The sequence below is a fragment of the Hippocampus bargibanti genome, linkage group LG03, assembly GCF_051943395.1.
Source record: "Hippocampus bargibanti isolate YZ-2025 linkage group LG03, ASM5194339v1, whole genome shotgun sequence".
Lineage (NCBI taxonomy): Eukaryota > Metazoa > Chordata > Actinopteri > Syngnathiformes > Syngnathidae > Hippocampus > Hippocampus bargibanti.
In genome coordinates this window covers 6,449,011-6,466,713 of record NC_142736.1, presented here as the reverse complement: position 1 = coordinate 6,466,713, position 17,703 = coordinate 6,449,011, and the positions used below count along the sequence as shown (strand labels likewise).

The 17,703-nt window shown below is 42.3% G+C and overlaps 1 protein-coding gene across 1 annotated transcript; it reads right to left on the bottom strand.

Annotated features, from left to right (window-relative positions):
- Positions 1-1,369: 1,369 nt before the first annotated feature.
- On the bottom strand, positions 1,370-15,283 carry abhd17c (abhydrolase domain containing 17C, depalmitoylase). The gene is made up of 4 exons (XM_088992997.1): positions 15,266-15,283; positions 13,379-13,686; positions 3,395-3,559; positions 1,370-3,045 (listed from the first exon to the last, which is right to left on the bottom strand). The coding sequence occupies exons 1-4, from the start codon at positions 15,281-15,283 to the stop codon at positions 2,826-2,828; spliced, it is 711 nt and encodes a 236-aa protein (XP_088849123.1). The 3' UTR covers positions 1,370-2,825.
- Positions 15,284-17,703: the final 2,420 nt, after the last annotated feature.

Here is a 17,703-nt window from a genome sequence, read left to right as displayed (position 1 = left end):
ACTTTTTAGACACTTTAAGTCATTTTTATTGGTGTTTTCCATTTGACTAAAAATATTTTTATCGGGTATTTTAGATGCTATAAAACTTTTTTCTGATGTCAGTTCGGAAACAAAAAAGTGATGTAGGACAACCGACGCCTCCGGACAACTTGTGTCCATAATTTGTAAAATCACTTCAAATGACTTCTGCTGAGTGTATTTTCCTGCCTTCCTCTTCAGAACTATTTGAATCATATTCATAACTGGATGAGTAAAGAGAAAGCATCTTCTCCGAATCTGAAGCCATTGTTTAGATTCTCGAGCAAGGCAAGACGTCCTGTCGTGACAGCACAAACAAGGGGGCGGGATATTCTGAAATTTGCCATTTCTGATGTCATTTTGAAGTACTTTTGGGGCACTAAGTATTTTTTATTGGTGTTTTGCATTTGAGTAAAAATATTAGCCTGCGTGTTTTGGGTATTTTAGATGCTACGAAACATTTTTCTGATGACAGTTGTCCTTTAATTATGTTTTTTTTTTTTTTTTTTTACGTAATAGACCGATGCGGTAGAGCTACACGTTTCCAACTAAGACAGGGATGTTAAACTCACCCGTTTTTTAGGTTTACTTTCGAAGGGCCATAAATGACTGTAACCAAGTAAAACACAGTATCGACTCACATTACTCACATTACTTACTCACATCACATTTTTTGTTCTTTTGACTTCAAGACGGCGCCGCGAGAGTGGCTGCCTTTCCAGCAGCTCATGTATTTCGTTTTTCTACTTCCATTCCTTTCATCACTTTGCTGCTGTGAAATGTAAATTTCTCCACTGTGAGACTAATAAAGGCATATCCAATCCAATCCAATCCAATCCATTACATTCACACAATAAAACTAGTGATTTGCTATCTTTCAATGCAGGTTTCAGTGAAAACTTCCATCCATCCATACTTTTTACATACTATTCTGTTGCTTTAGTTATGCTCAATTTCGAAACAATTAAGGAATATTATATTTCACATGACCAAAACCTGTTCTTTCTGGTGTGATTTGCTTTATGCTGTACTTGCATAAGTCTTTCCAGGATAAATGAGATGTGTGACCTGATCAAATACCAATCTAGCAACATTTAAAATACTAATTATAGAAACATCAACTATCAAAATAGCACCTAAAACGTAACCATTTAAAAGACAAAAAGATTGCCAACAGATACAATGAGAAAATGAATGACAATAAAGGAATACAATCACAATGAAATTATCCCTTTGTATCCAGCAAACACGATCACTCTTATTCTCAAAAGTATACTTGACAATATTTGTGAAATAAATCATTTTATTTTTTTAAGTTTTGTGGGGCTTTTTTTCTTATGATGTGAGGAAAATTACGAAAAAATACATCCGACCACTACAAAATGGCCATAAGTACGAGAATTTACTAAGATATCTCATAATGCTGTGCTTTCATGCCTTTGGAGCTTCATCCAGAAAAAAATACAACATTCCACAGAGGCTCGGTGAGCATTTTTTTTTCAGGGGAGTTACAGCTGGAGTGCTGTCTACCCAAAGGGAGTGTGGGTCTCAGGTTGACAAGAACGACGGTGGACAGTTTCCATCCTCTGTGTCGTAGCTGACAGGTATTTCACTGCATCTCCCAGCTTTCACAGTGTTTGACCAAGTGCATCCTTTGGAGCTTCATCCAGAAAAAATACAAAATTCCACGGAGTGCTCTGTGAGCATTTTTTTTTTCAGGGGAGTTACAGCTGGAGTGCTGTCTACCCAAAGGGAGTGTGGGTCTCAGGTTGACAAGAACGACGGTGGACAGTTTCCATCCTCTGTGTCGTAGCTTACAAGTATTTCACTGCATCTCCCAGCTTTCACAGTGTTTGACCGAGTGCTTCTTAAACAGAAGTATTTCAGTTCAGACTTGGTTCTTTCGCTGACATGGTGTGTGAAAATTGGCTGAGAGCAAATCCTGGAGTATTAAAAAATAGAAGAGGTACACTGACAAAAGGAAAAAAAATGACATGGATCACAAGTGCAGTTCAGTGAAGGGAGATGGAACAAGCAGGTCCAGTATATTAAAAAAAATCAAGAAATAAACTCCCTTCTACATTATGAACATGCAGTAAATCTTAACAGCACATGATCGCCTGTTATTTTGTTGAGGCTGGTGTCCATATTCTTACGACACTGCGGTGATGATTGAATTGTTTGTTCACATTATAGTTTTGGTGTCTATTGCACCTTCTTGGACCAGATGTTAAAGACCATTAAGGCTATGGATAGAAAAGTTCAGATATGTTGGAAAAGGGGTAAAAGAAAAACAAAAAAGGAATGCTTGTAAAAGGTCAGAGAAATGACAACCATTGATAGGAGACGGACTATCAAAAAATGTGTTTGTTTGATTAACCTGAAAATAAACCCAGCAAACCCCCCGCCCCCCAGCCCCAAAATGTATTCATTTGAATTGTTACTTTAGGTGAATAAAGCTTGAACATGTCAGACTCTCGGCAGGCATGCATCACAGTCGAAAGTGAGTTCTTACTTTGACCAAATAGACATGCGGTGTTCAGACAAAGGGAAGGAATTCGAGTTGAAGTGAGAAAAGGTTGGAGATTGGCCCTAGCGGGGTCTTGAAATTCTGCCCACACAGACAGATAAAAGCATCAAGTTTGGCAACACTATAGCCATTGGAATGGTATGTCTATCCCGGCATAAGTTGACTTGCACTTTCAGCACAACTTTCATGCCATCCCTCAAGTATCTCCGAGGACATGGGACAATGCCACACGAGAAGACTGTTGAACTCAACCCTGGCCTGTCTGAGCTTCCCGCATTCAGGATGTACAGAGCTCAAAAGAAATGAAGTACTTGAGTCTCTCCAGGTATCGCGCATGGAGTTCTATGTCATTATGGACTGCTCCCTCCACCCAGAGTGGCTCAACGGCACGTGGGCAGCGTTCGTACATGGCAAGCCCATGGGAGAAGTCGGTTACTTCATCCTCAGTCCCGTGGATCACTAGCACAGGGGATGCCATCTTGGACACCTTGTCAATACTACGGAGAGCAGAGAGACAAAGATTCAAGATTAACAAGTCATTCTTCTATGCTATCCCTGTGCACTACTTGTATACCATCAGCAATGGTTGATTCAATTTAGTATGTAATTATTACTTGAATAACAGAGTGCAACATTCAAGTGCTTGTACTTCGTGCTACCTTTTCATTACCAAACCACCCCTTGTAGATTTTAAAGCCACTTGCGATGCAAACACAAACAAAAACCATGGACAGATGGAAAAATGAACACGGACGTTACTGCAAGTTCGTTTAATTCCAGACTACACACTAGGTACGGCGGCAAGAGCTGTTTGCATGTGCACGTGAGCGTGTGGAATAGACTCACCTAGGGAATGCATCAAAGCAGTAGGTTTTGCGTGTGTTGGGGAAAGCCACTCGAAGCCCCGACAGGATGATGGCTGCACATTCATGGCGAGCAGCCAAGTCGATAGTTGGAACAGTGCCGATACTCTGACCATAGAGGATGATATTCTCTGGCGTCACCCCGTACCTGTGTTGACAAACCAGACACTAATGACATTCAGTTAAAGGATAACTGAAACCATTTTTTTGTTTCCTAAATGACATCAGAAAAAACGTTTTATAGCATCTAAATACCCAAAACACAAAGGCTGATATTTTTAGTCAAATGCCAAACACCAATAAAAATGACTTAAAGTCTCCCAAAATTGCCACAAAATGAGCTCCGATCGGGGCAGATTCAGAAAGTCCCGCCCCCTGGTTTGTGACGTCGCTCTTGGTCACACACTGCCTTGCTCCAGAATCAAAACAATGGCTTCAGAGAGTTCAGATTCGGAGAAGATGCTTTCTTGTTACTTATCTGGAAAGAAGTCCAAGATGGCGCCCGAGTAGACAGCCTCAGCAAGTGCTCTCATGAGCCTTGCTTTTTTTGGTTGTTTTTGTCTTGTTTTGTGTTTTCTTTTGTCACTTTGTGTTGTTGTGCGTCGTGTGGAACGGATACGGATTGTTTTTCAGCATTTTTGACCATGACATTCATCAAGGAGGAGACTGTGCTGAGCGGTTGCGCCTTTTCGGCAGCATGAATATGCCAGTACTGTTTTTGAATGGGAGGATTGTCGGAGCCATTCGACTGCCATCGCTGGACACCAAAGGGGCCATTGTGCTTTTTTGCGCCTGTAATGGGCAGCATCTTCACAGCCCCGCTTTGTTTAGCGGAAAGGTCAGTGCTGTTCGACAGTCTGCGGCTGGATGGATGCATGGCTTGAGGAACCCGCGATAAGAAGAAAGGAGCGTCAGCGCAGAGCGCCGATGCGTATGTGGAACTGTTGCGGCTTGGAATTGAAGCAGATTTATGTGGAACAGGAGATGTGAGACAATCTCTTTTCGTCAATGGATGCTACAGCTGCGTGTTTGCTTTCAACATTTAGCTTGTAGTCGTCGTGCACATTCCACCATGATGTCCCTGATCCACTGGTGGAAAGACGATTTGATCTTCTCCTCTTTCATCTAGAACTGCTTCAACAAAGAGGGTACAGCAAGTCCTGAAGAATAAATGTCTCTCTGTGTCAAATGGACATTCAAAGTCAAATGGACGGCGGGCCAAATTAAAAAAAAATGCTATAAGCTGAGGGCCGGACTGATTGAATGTTCATTGAATTGATTTATTTTTTATGACGCATATAGTGTAGTGACAGTGACGTGCAGTCAGGGGAGGCAGGTGAGGCTGTGCCTCACCTGTCATCATGGATATATATTTTGTCATGGATAATATCAAATGACAACATTAAACTGTTATATTTATTTAATGATTTGTATGTTCTTTTCCATTTAACTTCATTTTTTGATTTTTTTTCTAAATCGCTGAATTTTCTCATTTACCGTTCAAATAAGTGGAGACGAGCGGTGAGGCAGCAGCCGGCTGAGCCTCCCCACGGATTACGCAATCACTATGCGAACTGTGTTGGCTTGGTCTGCAGTGAGACCGCATTGCTGTCCCTCTGCATATCGCTCTTAAAGTGTTTAAAAGCTTTTAGTGTATGAACTAAGTTTCTACAGTTTAGCTGGTGTATATAATGTAGTCACTGTACATTATAAACACTGTACTATAGTGTTTATTTTATTTTATTTTATTTTATTTTATTTTATTTTATTTTATTTTATTTTAATCAAAACTGTGTGCGTAGGTGAGGCACACAGTTCTGCTGCCTCATGACAGGGGGCGCTGGTGATTACAGAATCTTCTTGCGACTGCTCGGCTGCAGAATAATAGAATTAGTGAGAGCAAGCTACGGTAAACAGCAAGTTAAGTGAAACCATTCAGTCCTTTTTTTCGTGTTGCTTGGCCTTATTTTCAGAATGGTGGATTACATATCTAAATTGAATCGAAGCAGGAGATAATTATTAAAGGAAGACAAACACCGGACTGTATAGCTCACAAACGCCGAGGGATGAATGTAAATCTCCTGGACAGCTTCTCATCTTTTTGGCAAAGAAGGATGTCATTGAAACTATTCCTGAAGCGACAAAGGTGCTCCAGCTCGTGCTCACTGTTCCAGCTACTACAGCATCAGTGGAGCGGTCATTCTCAGCACAAAAGACTGAAAACATACAGTCGGAACAAGACTGATCAGGAGTGATCTCCATTGAGACAGAGAGACTTGGATTTCATTTATAAGTAATGGTAACACGATAATGTTTTTTAAATTATTTGTCTATGCTACAGTTTGTATACAGTATATAACGAATGCTGACATGACATTTTAAACAAAACACGTTAACAGTTGCAAATTGCAAACTGTTGTAAACAAATGGTGAATAAGCTAGTCTGTGGAGTTGATATGTTTGTAATTCTGTGATGACATCAGTGCCTCACCAGCCATGAACCTCACCACACGTCACTGTGTCGTGAACCTAACTGAAAACAAATATATTCCAATATGATCAGATAAATAAACCAATACTTTCTTATGTCTCTGTCAGTAATCTTTGATTTCATTTTTACTCTCACCCCTCACACTACTGCTATCCTTGTTCATAGTCTTGTCACCTCCCGGATTGACTATTGCAATTCACTTCTCCTTGGTGTCCCTCAGAAACTTCTCCACAAACTTCAACTAGTCCAGAATTCCTCAGTCCGGATCATCACCAGAGTCTCATCCTTTCACCACATCAGCCCCGTCCTCCAAGAGCTCCACTGTCTCCCGGTGAAATATAGAATCACATTTAACTTCTTCTTTATACATTTAAAGCTATCCATAACCTTGCACCCCCCCCCCCACCCCAGTGTGATGTTTTGTCCGGTTCATTAAAGAAAACAGTTGTTCACACAGGTATGTGCTGCCAAGCATAGACAACATTTGAGGAGCCTGGATGCGCAGCTGGAGCATTGTTAGGGTAATTCACCATACAAACATCTCTAAACATCGCTCTGTAGTCTTTGTTTACATTTTGAACTTCCTCATACGTCATATCTTGCCTACACGATGTCGCATTTTCATTACGTCACATCCTGTCGCGTCATTACTATGCGCCGCATAAATACTCCTGCAGCCCGTTCGTCTCTCTCTCTCTCCTGCTCCCTCCGCGGTCGATACCACGATGTCCCGTGCTCTCCCAATTAAATCAACTTTCTGTTCAAGACCTGGCTCCCTGATGATTTAACCATCGATCTCCATCTACACCCGTCGAAGCAATGAACCAAGGGCGAACGATAAAAATAATCTAACAAGCATTTTGTCGGGGACCCACTGCCGCATATTTTGCCTTCAGTGCATCATTGCATTGGAGATCAATCAACTCCATTTGGAGGTTTAGTGGTGAGCTTTCCACGTCAACAGCAAATGGATTCCGAAGCGGTTCAAACCTGCTTTTTTTGTGCTTCAAAGTCAGCAAATCGGCGTCGGATGTGCAGCGGCTAGCATTCCTATTTTATCCGCAAACTGTGCGCTGTGGAAGGCACTGATAGAGAGCTTCTCTTTCATGGTCTGGGGGCTGGGAAAGTGGCTCAAACTTTATTTCCGCATCCGCGTCTCCCACAGAGTCAGTTTGTTTTTAAATGACTTCACTGTACTGTGCATATCAAAGATGACACGATCCCGACCCTGCAGCTGCAAGCTCATTGCATTCAGATGACCCGTAATGTCACACAGAAAAGCCATTTCATATCGAAACCTTTTTTACTCAGAGTTGCTTTGTGTCTTTCCCTTTGCTGTCCAATAACAGACAAATCTCACGAAGCTCGAAACATATTCGCAGCACCTTTCCCTGGCTTAGCCATTGCACCTCTGTTTGATACGGCCAATCACCATGATCCGTTTCTAACTCCGTCAGAAATGCCTTGAATGCCTTGGTGATTTAAACCTTTGGCTCTGATAAAATTAACTGTGTGCGTGATGATGCTCATTAATTGTTCCGTTTTCAAGGATTTACGCAATGATTCCTGGTGTATGATTCAATGATAAGATGTCAGCTCGCTTCTCGCTTTTTCCTCTTGCATCGTTTCCCGTATCTTCGCCACCAGTCCGTTCTTGTGTCCACACATCGCAGGTGTTCCGTCAGTTGTCAAACCCACACGTTTTTCCCAAGGCAGCTCCATCTCATTCACACATCTTGACATCTCTTCATACAAATCCTGCCCCGCAGTTGTCCCATGCATAGGACGTAAAGCCAAAAACGCCTCTGTCACGCTGAGGCTGGAGTCCACTCCGCGGATGAAAATTGACAACTGGGAAATGTCAGAAATATCGGTGCTCTCATCCACAGCCAAGGAATATGCGATGAAATCTTTCTTTTTTTCACAAGCTGCTCTTTTAGATTTATGGAAAACTGGTCTACTCGGTCTGCAATGGTGTTTCTGCTCAGACCCACATTTAAAAAGAGTTGCCTTTTTCCTCGGCAAACTTTGTCACAAACTTTAATCACAGTTTTTGATGAAATCCACCTTTGTAAATGACCGGACTGATTTTCTCTTCTGCCAAAATAAAACTGGCCTTGACAGCAGCATGGCCTTGTGATTTGGCTTTTTTTGTTACTGCGAACCAACACATTTCTGGCCCTGCCAATACAGCCTATATTGAAATGAAGCGGGCTACTGTTCCGTGCGTCACCGTTGCATTGTGGCAAATGTAGTATTGGTGCGTGTAAAAGATCTGTGGGCTGCCGGCCTGTTGCGGGCCGGGTTTAACAATAAATCAAGATCATCCCAGGGGCCGCAAAAAACCTTCTCGCGGGCCGGATGTAGCCCGCGGGCCTTGACTCTGACATATGTGTGGTAGACCTTCAGTATTGTTCCTAAAATTCGGTTTATATGGGAAAGTAATTATTAAACCTGGCAGACATTTTTTCAGTGATATCAATAGATTGAAATCATGTGGAAAATAATAGGCGTTAGCCCTGATAACCATAGTTCAAGGTGGAAGCCAGGAACCAGTCAAAATCAGTTGGGATAGACCAGGGGTCGGCAACCTTTACGACTCAAAGAGCCATTTGGACCCATTTCCCACAGAAAAGAAAACACTGGGAGCCACAAAATCCTTTTGACATTTAAAATGAAGACAACACTGCATCTTTTCATCATCGTTTTTTACCTTTATATATGCATAAGCAAACTATAGTGTGCTGCATTTATGAATCAATGAACTGTTACAGAGAAGCGAAATTACATTTCTGCACGCAACAAAAACATTTTAAACTCCGAAAAAAAGACGTTTGGTTGAAGATTACTTTGAAATATAATATTCAATGTCTATTTGAAAAAAAAAATATTTGCAAAATGGCAAATACAATATTTATCACCTGGTCAATGTGATTTCTGCTCCTGCACCTCAGTGCACAGCCTCTGCACATCAGGGCTGTGACGTTAACTTCATCTTCACACAAGACTGTAAGCTGTCATCTGTCAGGCGTGAGCGATTTCTGTTTTTAAGGCGAACGAATCTGCCCACGTATCATTAAACGTTGTTTTCTTCAGACACTTTTCTTTTCTTAGATTTATCCATAGTTGGCCGACCTGGGGGTCGAAAAATTCAAGAAATCGTGCACAATTTGGCGGTTGTGACCGGATATACGTACACCGTCGATGGTTGTGACGTATATTATGAGCGACAAAAATTTGTAATACGTTTTATTTTGTATTATTTATCATCACCATAATCTTCAAATTTAGAATTACATTTTAAAAACGAACGAACTAAAATAATATACATTGAATAAAATACTGATTATTTATTTTCTAAAGCCGCAGGGAGCCGCAGCAGGGGGGTGAAAGAGCCACATGCGGCTCCGGAGCCGCGGGTTGCCGACGCCTGGGATAGACTGTGGCACACTCACAAACCTTGTGAGGATCAGTGGTTTGGATAACAGACAGAATAAAAATGGATTAAAACATTAATCAAAAGCATGCACAGTCAACTAAAACGTGTATGTTCATTTAACTCGTTATCAGTGGTGGGCCAAGTCTGGAACTGCTTATCAGGGAAGGAAGGAAAACTACATAAATAATGCGATGGTGAATCATTGTGTGGCAACCATTTGCGGTAACACACATAAAGAAGGTGTAAGTTTACATAAATTCCCAGCGGACAAACCAGCCATTTCCAACAGACCACAGCAGTAGAGCACCAGCCGGAGGCGAACAGAGGAGCTCAACGGAGTTAGCGAATCGCCACTTGGATAACCGCTGTCATCCTCTCAGCCTGACAATGGGTAGAAAGTTGCTTCCAGTGGTGAAAGAGAGCAATCGCCATATAAGTGGAGAAAACCGATCGGACAAATTTCCAGCTGCTCGTAGCCGTAGAGCACCAGCCGAAGGACAACGAGGAGCTGACCGGCATTAGCGATGGATAACCGCTGTCATCCTCTTGTGTTGTTTCTGTTCCTCTCGAGGCTGATCATCCAGCTCGTAAATTATTTTGTTGAACGTACATAAGTACAATGGAGCTCTTCCAAGCCAAAGATGATTACATTCTTCAGAACAGGGACCAAGCTCTTTGGTGTAGCCGAAAGGACACTTCGATGACAGTCAAACCTAGTACGTATCATTCCAACAGTCAGACTTTTCTTTGAATCGAACACGAATGCTTTTCTTGACCCGGTGATTAAATTCTCGATTTGATGTGAATTGTGATTCACTACAATTTTCTTATTATGAACTCCATTGTACAGAAGGACATTCAGACATAACTTCGGAACTTTTAATCTTGAAAGTTTAAACAACTTTTTGCATGCACAACCATTAAACAATCTGCATTGATGTTGACATCTTGTAGCTTATTATTTCTTACTCAAGTCCTTATCTGCTACATATCACCGAAGTTGATGTTATATTCCTAATTCACGGAGCTTCATATATGCTCCATATGTCGTGTCCTTCACCAGTTTTGTCGCTTGCATACACGGCTCGAATTGATACGGAAGGACTTTAATTGATTTAATTTAATTGATCGCAAAAACTTGTGCTTTCCTCTTCAGAACTATTTGAATCATATTCATAACTGGATGAGTAACAAGAAAGGATCTTTTCAGAATCTGAACTCTTTGAAGCCTTTGTTTTGATTCTGGAGCAACGCAGTTAGTGAAGGAGTTTCCTGACGAGACATCACGAACATGAATCTCTCCAGTTTTGAGCTCATTAGTGGCAGTTTTGGCCATTTTTATTGGTGTTTTGCATTTGACTAAAAGTATCAGCCTGCGTATTTTGGGTATTTTAGATGCTATAAAATGTTTTTCAGATATTGCTTAGGAAACAAAAAAATGGTGTTGATTGTCCTTTAACAAATATCAGATAGGATTGGATAGGCCTTTATTAGTCTCGCAGTGGAGAAATTTACATTTCATAGCAGCAAAGTGATGAAAGGAATGAAAGTAGGAAAACAAAATGCTGTGAAATGTAAATTTCTCCACTGTGAGACTAATAAAGGCAAATCCAATCCAAAATACATGCGCTGCTGGAAAGGCAGCCACTCTTGCGGCGCCGTATTGAAGTCAAAAGAACAAAAAACTAAATAATATAATAATATGCATACATAACCAAATTAGTGAATATGTTGTGAAATGAAAACCTCACTGACAGTGTTAGAACTAAAACCGCCGCCAAAAAAATTGATTAAAACACTGTTGACATCTCACTGCGGGTGGTATTTTCACAATAGTAATCATCTTACTTCACATTATCGCTTCACGTTTGAAACATTTTGAAATTCAGAAAATCAGAAGTTGTTGACATTATCAACATGTTACTTTGACTCAACTTACCTGGCCTGTTGATTACATTCTTCAGAACAGGGACCAAGCTCTTTGATCAGCTCCAACCAGCGTCATTGTGCAGTGAATGTATACACCTGCTGCGTATATGTGTATGTGTAAGTTCGCGCACAAATAGTCTTGGAACAGCGAGATGATTTATTTTAGTTCTACAGTAAGACATCCAGGTTTTAGACCAAAAGGTAAACATTGGGCAAAAGTAGACAATTCCAGCTTGTCCATCCATCCATTTTCCATACCGCTTATTCCTCATTAGGGTCGTGAGGGGTGCTACAGCCTATCCCAGCCGTCTTTTGGCACTAGGCGGGGAACACCCTGAATTGGTTGCCAGCCAATTGCACGGCACACAAAAACAAACAACCAGTTACTCTCACACTCACACATAGGGCCAATTTGGAAATTGTCCCTGGGTGTGAGTGTGAGCAGGGATAGTTGTTCGTGTCTGTGTGACCAGCGATTGGCTGGTAACCAGTTCAGGATGTCCCTCGTACACTGCCCAAACATGGCTGGGATAAGCTCCAGCGCCCCCTGCGACCCTTGCAAAGAAATGAAGAAAAACATATTTTGGGAGGTTGCAATTGCTTGATTTTCTTGCCACGTTATGGCATCTCTGAACCATTCTGCGGCTAATGCTGTTTGTTCTCCGATTTCTCATTCACACAATCACTGAATAACTCTTGATTCCTTAATTCGTTTTATGTTTCCGGGAGCAGAGTCACGCAACATTTTATGGTTAAAAGTCCACAAGACAGGCCCTCTCACACAAGCACGTGAAATAAAACAAAAACAAAAAACAAGCAAAGGGGCACTTTAGGCCTGAAGGCGCAAAGGAACCCTAGTGCCTTGGGAGCCCTAACCCAACCCCCTGAATTTGTTTGCCTGCAACAAATAGTGAGGTGAAAAAAATCCACCTGTTCTTTTTTTAATAAGACTCATTGTGTCAATCAAAAGTGAGCATTTTTATCCACCCCAAGGCTAAATTTGTGGAGGGCCTTAAAGGACAACCGACATCACTTTTTTGTTTCCTAACTGACATCAGAAAAACGTTTTATAGCATCTAAACTACCCAAAACACGCAGTATGATATTTTTAGTCAAATGCAAAATACCAATAAAAATGACTTAAAGTGTCCAAAATCTGCACAAAAAGAATGACCTCGGAAGTGGCCAGTTTCAGAAGGTCCCGCCCCCTTGTTCGTGGCGTCGCCCCAAGACGTCTTGCCTTGCTGGAGAATCAAAACAATGGCTTCAGATTCGGAGAATATGCTTTCTTGTTACTCATCCAGTTATTAATATGATTCAAATAGTTCTGAAGAGGAAAGCATACATGTTTACAATCGATTAAAGAATTTATTTCGTGTCATTTTGAGGCAATAGGGGGGAAAGATGTAGCACTAAAAAAAAGAGGCCGAAAATGGCGACAAAGCTCCGTGTAAGGAATTAATCAGCCCGTTTCCACAGGCTGATTAATTCCTTACACGGAACTTTGTCGCCCTCTTCTGCCTCTTTTTGGTGCAACACGGAGTTTTCATACCAAAGAAGTACAGCAGAATGCATTGACATGATGGAAGGACTGCTACAATGTGGGGTTTTTTTTTCGGTCAGGGGCGTTCCTTAAGTGACGTAGGGTGAGGACTCGTTACCAACTCAAAAACAAGCCTTCCGGAATATTCAGCGCGAGTCTTAAAACGTAAAGTATAGCGATATGCAGTGGAATCTTTGTAAAATACGCTCAGTTTCTACTGAGCCAAGTAGAGTTCAAGTCATTTGAAGCCATTTTACAAATTATGGACACAACTTGTCTGGAGACGTTGGTTGTCCTTTAATGTCTCCTATTACACCGTTGATTAAATTGTGCGTACTGAGTGGTGAGTGAGCATGTCCATTTGTCTCTAAATTAATCAATCTGTTGAATGAGTTTCACCGATTTGTATGAGTACTTGCCATTTATACTGTCATCGCTCTTGTGGTTACGTGGGTGTCAAATTCTAATTAAAAAAGGGGGTGGGGAGTTGCATTGTGGAATTCAGAAATGCCTGACGATCACAAATTGATTTCTACATGAATTCACTTGCACGGTTTCAACTCACTTATTCCTCAGGACTTGCCAGGACGCCTCGATATCAGCATACATGTTCTTCTCAGAAGGCTTGCCAGTGCTGACCCCATAGCCAGAGTAGTCGTAAGAAAACACGTTACAGTTTATTCTGGAGCCCAAGCCGATGTAAAAACTGCACATCTGTCCCAAGTCCACCGCATTTCCATGGGTAAACAGTAACGTGTACCGGCTGTTGGGCGCGCAAGGCACAAACATTGTTTGCACCCGGTTGCCTCGAGTACTTCTGGTGTTGAATACCTCTACCGCGTCGAGTTCACGCTGGGTTTCGACTCCTTTTCTCTACCTTCAATGCTAGTAGGTATTAGTTTAGCCCTATGCTGGAGGGTTCTGATAACTCCTAGTTTGTGTTGTAAAGGGTGGTTAGAGTCAAAAAGTAAGTATTGGTCAGTGTGCGTAGCCTTCCTAAATACTTCTGTTTTTAGCGCTCTGTCCTCTTTTATAATTACTTTACAATCCAAGAAGGCGAGTTGGTTCTCTTTAATGTCCTCACGAGTAAATTTAATGTTGATGTCTACAGACAAACATATCAGGAGCGCACTCACTAACTGTGGGTACCCTCAGTGGTCATTTAACAAATGTCAGAAAGAAAGAATAGGGAATGAAACCAATAATTCTCAAGATACAAAAAGGAGAGGAGTAGCAGTAGCTTACATTGCAGGAGTTTCTGAAAAATTACAAAGAGTCCTTTGGCAACATAAAATTCCAACTTATTTCAAACCGATAAACACATTAAGGCAAAAATTAGTGCATCCAAAAGATAGGGTACCAAATGAAAAACAAAGTAATGTAGTTTATTCCATACATTGTAAGAATGAAAATTGTAAAGAGCAGTACATTGGGGAGACTCAACAAATTCTCAAGAAAAGACTTTATCAACATCGCAGGAATAATACAAGTAGGCCTCAATCGGCATTACATTTGCACCTAAAAGCGAGGAACCACTCATTTGACGACAATGAGGTTAAAATCTTAGCGAAAGAATATAGATGGTTTGAAAGGGGGGTAAAAGAAGCGCTTCTTATAAAACAACAAAATCCTTCTTTAAACCGGTCTGGTGGGGTGAGGTTCAATTTGGATCGTTCATACAATAGCCTGCTTAGGCAAAACAGGTTAGGCAACATACGTTATGCTGATGAGGTGATACCGGTGGGAGTGGGGGAAATAGGACAGTCGTTAGTCAGGAATGTAGGAACAATCAGTGGGGCAACAGGGAGGGGTCCTCTGCTCCCCCCAACCTGAGAGTAGGGACCTATCATAGCTGTGTCCGGCGCCGCCTTGCCTGGACATTAGGGATATATAAATAGGGCCGATACGACCAGTCAGACTTTAGTTCGCTGACGAAGCCTCTTGGATAGGAGGCGAAACGTCCAAAACCTTCAAAATTGTACAGATGACGGCTGAAGAAACCTTCTCATCGATGGACCACTCCTGTATGACTGAGAGCTTACACAGACGTATGTTTTTGGAGTGTGGGAGGAAACCGGCGGACCCAGAGAAAACCCACGCGGGTCCGGGGAGAACATACAAACTCCACACAGGGACGCCGGACCGGGACGCGAACCGGCGACCTCTTCACTGTGAAGCCGGTGTGCTAACCACTCGACTACCGGGCCGCCCTAATAATAATAATAATAATAATAATAATAATAATCTTCTTCTTTTCCTTTCGGCTTTTCCCTTCAGGGGTCACCACAGTGAATCAATGTCCTCCATCTAACCCGGTTTTGTGCATCCTCTTCTCTCACACGAGCTACCTTCATGTCCTCTTTGACCACATCCATAAACCTCCTCTTCTGTCTTCCTCTCGGTCTCCTGCCTAGCAGTTCAAGGCTCAGCATCCTTCTCCCGATATAGTCACTCTCTCTCCTCTAGACATGTCCTAACCATCTCAGTCTGGCCTCTCTGACTTTCTCTCCAAAGCCTCTAATATGAGTTGTCCCCCTAATGTACTCATTCCTGATCCTATCCAACCTGGTCACTCCCAAAGAAAACCTCAACATCTTCAGCTCTGCTACCTCCAGCTCTGCTTCCTGTCTTTTCTTGAGCGGCACTGTCTCCAGTCCAAACATCATGGCTGGTCTCACTACTGTTTTATACACTTTTCCTTTCATCCTAGCTGAAACCCTTCTATCACACATCTGACATTTTTCTCCAGCCGCTCCAGCCTGCCTGGACACGCTTCTTCACCTCTTTTCCACACTCTCCATTGCTCTTGACAGTTGACCCCAAGTACTTAAAATCCTCCACCTTCTTTATCTCTTCTCCCTGTAGCATCACTCTTGCACTTGGATCCCTCTCATTCACACACATATATTCCGTCTTGCTGCGACTGATCTTCAATCCTCTTCTTTCCAGGGCATATCTCCACATCTCTAGTTTCTCCGCCACCTGCTCCCCGTTCTCGCTACAGATCACAATGTCATCTGCAAACATCATGGTCCAAGGAGATTCTTGTCTAACATCGTCTGTCAGCCTGTCCATCACCATAGCAAATAAGAAGGGGGTCAGAGCTGACCCCTGGTGGAGTCCCACCTCCACCTTGAATTCCTCCGTCACACCGACAGCACACCTCACAACTGTCTTACAGTCATGATACGTGTCTTGCACCGCTCTGACATACTTTTCTGTCACTCCAGACTTCCTCATGCAATACCACAGCTCTTCTCTGGGCAACCTGTCGTACGCTTTCTCCAGATCTACAAAGACACAATGCAATTCCTTCTGACCTTCTTCGTACTTCTCAATCAGCGTTCTTTAAGCAAACACTGCATCTGTCGTACACTTTTTTGGCATGAAGCGATACTGCTGCTCACAAATGTTCACTTTTGCTCTTAGTCTAGCTTCAACTACTTTTTCCCAGAGTTTCATTGTATGGCTCATCAACTTTATTCCTCTGTAGTTAGTACAACTCTGCACATCTTCTTTGTTCTTAAAAATGGGCACGAGTACACTCCGTCTCCATTCTTCAGGCATCTGTTCACCATCTGAGATCTTGTTGAACAACCCAGTCAGGAACACCACCGCCACCTCTCCAAGACACTTCCATACCTCGATTGATAAATCATCAGGCCCAAGTGCCTTTCCCCCTTCATCCTCTTCAGCGCCCTCCTCACTTCATCCTTGCTAATGTTTGCTACGTCTTATTCCACAACAGTCACGTCTTCTACTCTTTGTTCCTTCTCATTTTCCTCATTCGTCAATTCTTCAAAGTACTCCTTCCATCTTGCCTTCACACTACTGGCACCTGTTAATACATTGCCATCTCTATCCTTAATCACACGAACCTGCTGCAGGTCCTTACCATCTTTGTCTCTCTGTCTCGCCAGCCTGTAAAGATCAGTCTCGCCTTCCTTGCTGTCCAGCCGAGCATACAAGTATCATAGGCCTCTTGTTTGGCCTTTGCCACCTTTACTTTTACCGTGCGCTGCATCTCCTTGTACTGCTCTCTACTCTCGTCCGTCCTCTCAGTGTCCCACTTCTTCTTTGCTAACCTCTTTCTCTGTATACACTCCTGCACCTCCCCATTCCACCACCAAGTCTCCTTATCTACCTTTCTCCCACTCGATACACCAAGTACTTTCCGACCTGTGTCTCTGATTATGTTCGCTGTAGTTGCCAGTCATCTGGAAGGACCTCTTGTTCACCCAGTGCTTGTCTTACCTCCTTCCTAAATGTTATGCAACACTCTTCCTTTTTCAACTTCCACCATTTTGTCCTCACTTCAGCCTTTGGTTTCTTCATCTTCCTCACTGCCATCGTCATCCTACACACCACCAACCTATGCTGTCTGGCTACACTCACCAACCACTACTTTGCAGTCACTGATTTTCTTTAGATGGCGCCGTAGACACACAATGTAGTCTACCTGTGTAATTCTGCCTCCACTCTTATAGGTCACCCTATGTTCCTGTCTCTTCTGAAAGAAAGTATTCACAATAGCCATTTCCATTCTCTTAGCAAAGTCAACCACCATCTGTCCTTCAGCGTTCCTTTGTTTCCTTCGCCAACATGTCCATTGAAGTCTCCACCAATTACAACCATCTCACTTCTCGGGATGTTCTGTATGACTTCATCAAAGTCCAACCAAAATTTCCCCTTCTCCGCCAGCTCACATCCTACTTGTGGGGCATACCCACAAACAACATTAAACATCACACCTTCAATTTCTAGCTTCAGACTCATCATTCTATCTGATACTCTTTTTACTTCTAAGACATTCCTAACAAACTCCTCTTTTAAGATGACCCCAACTCCATTTCTCTTTCTGTCTTCACCATGGTATAACAACTTAAACCC

Bases quoted from the DNA above. Each gene is read 5' to 3' on its own strand.
- abhd17c (XM_088992997.1), bottom strand. The intron at 3,560-13,378 runs GTGAGTTGAAAC...TTGTCAACACAG, and splicing joins TGGCAAGTCCTGAGGAATAA to GTACGGGGTGACGCCAGAGA. The intron at 3,046-3,394 runs GTGAGTCTATTC...TGCTCTCCGTAG, and splicing joins TGCTTTGATGCATTCCCTAG to TATTGACAAGGTGTCCAAGA.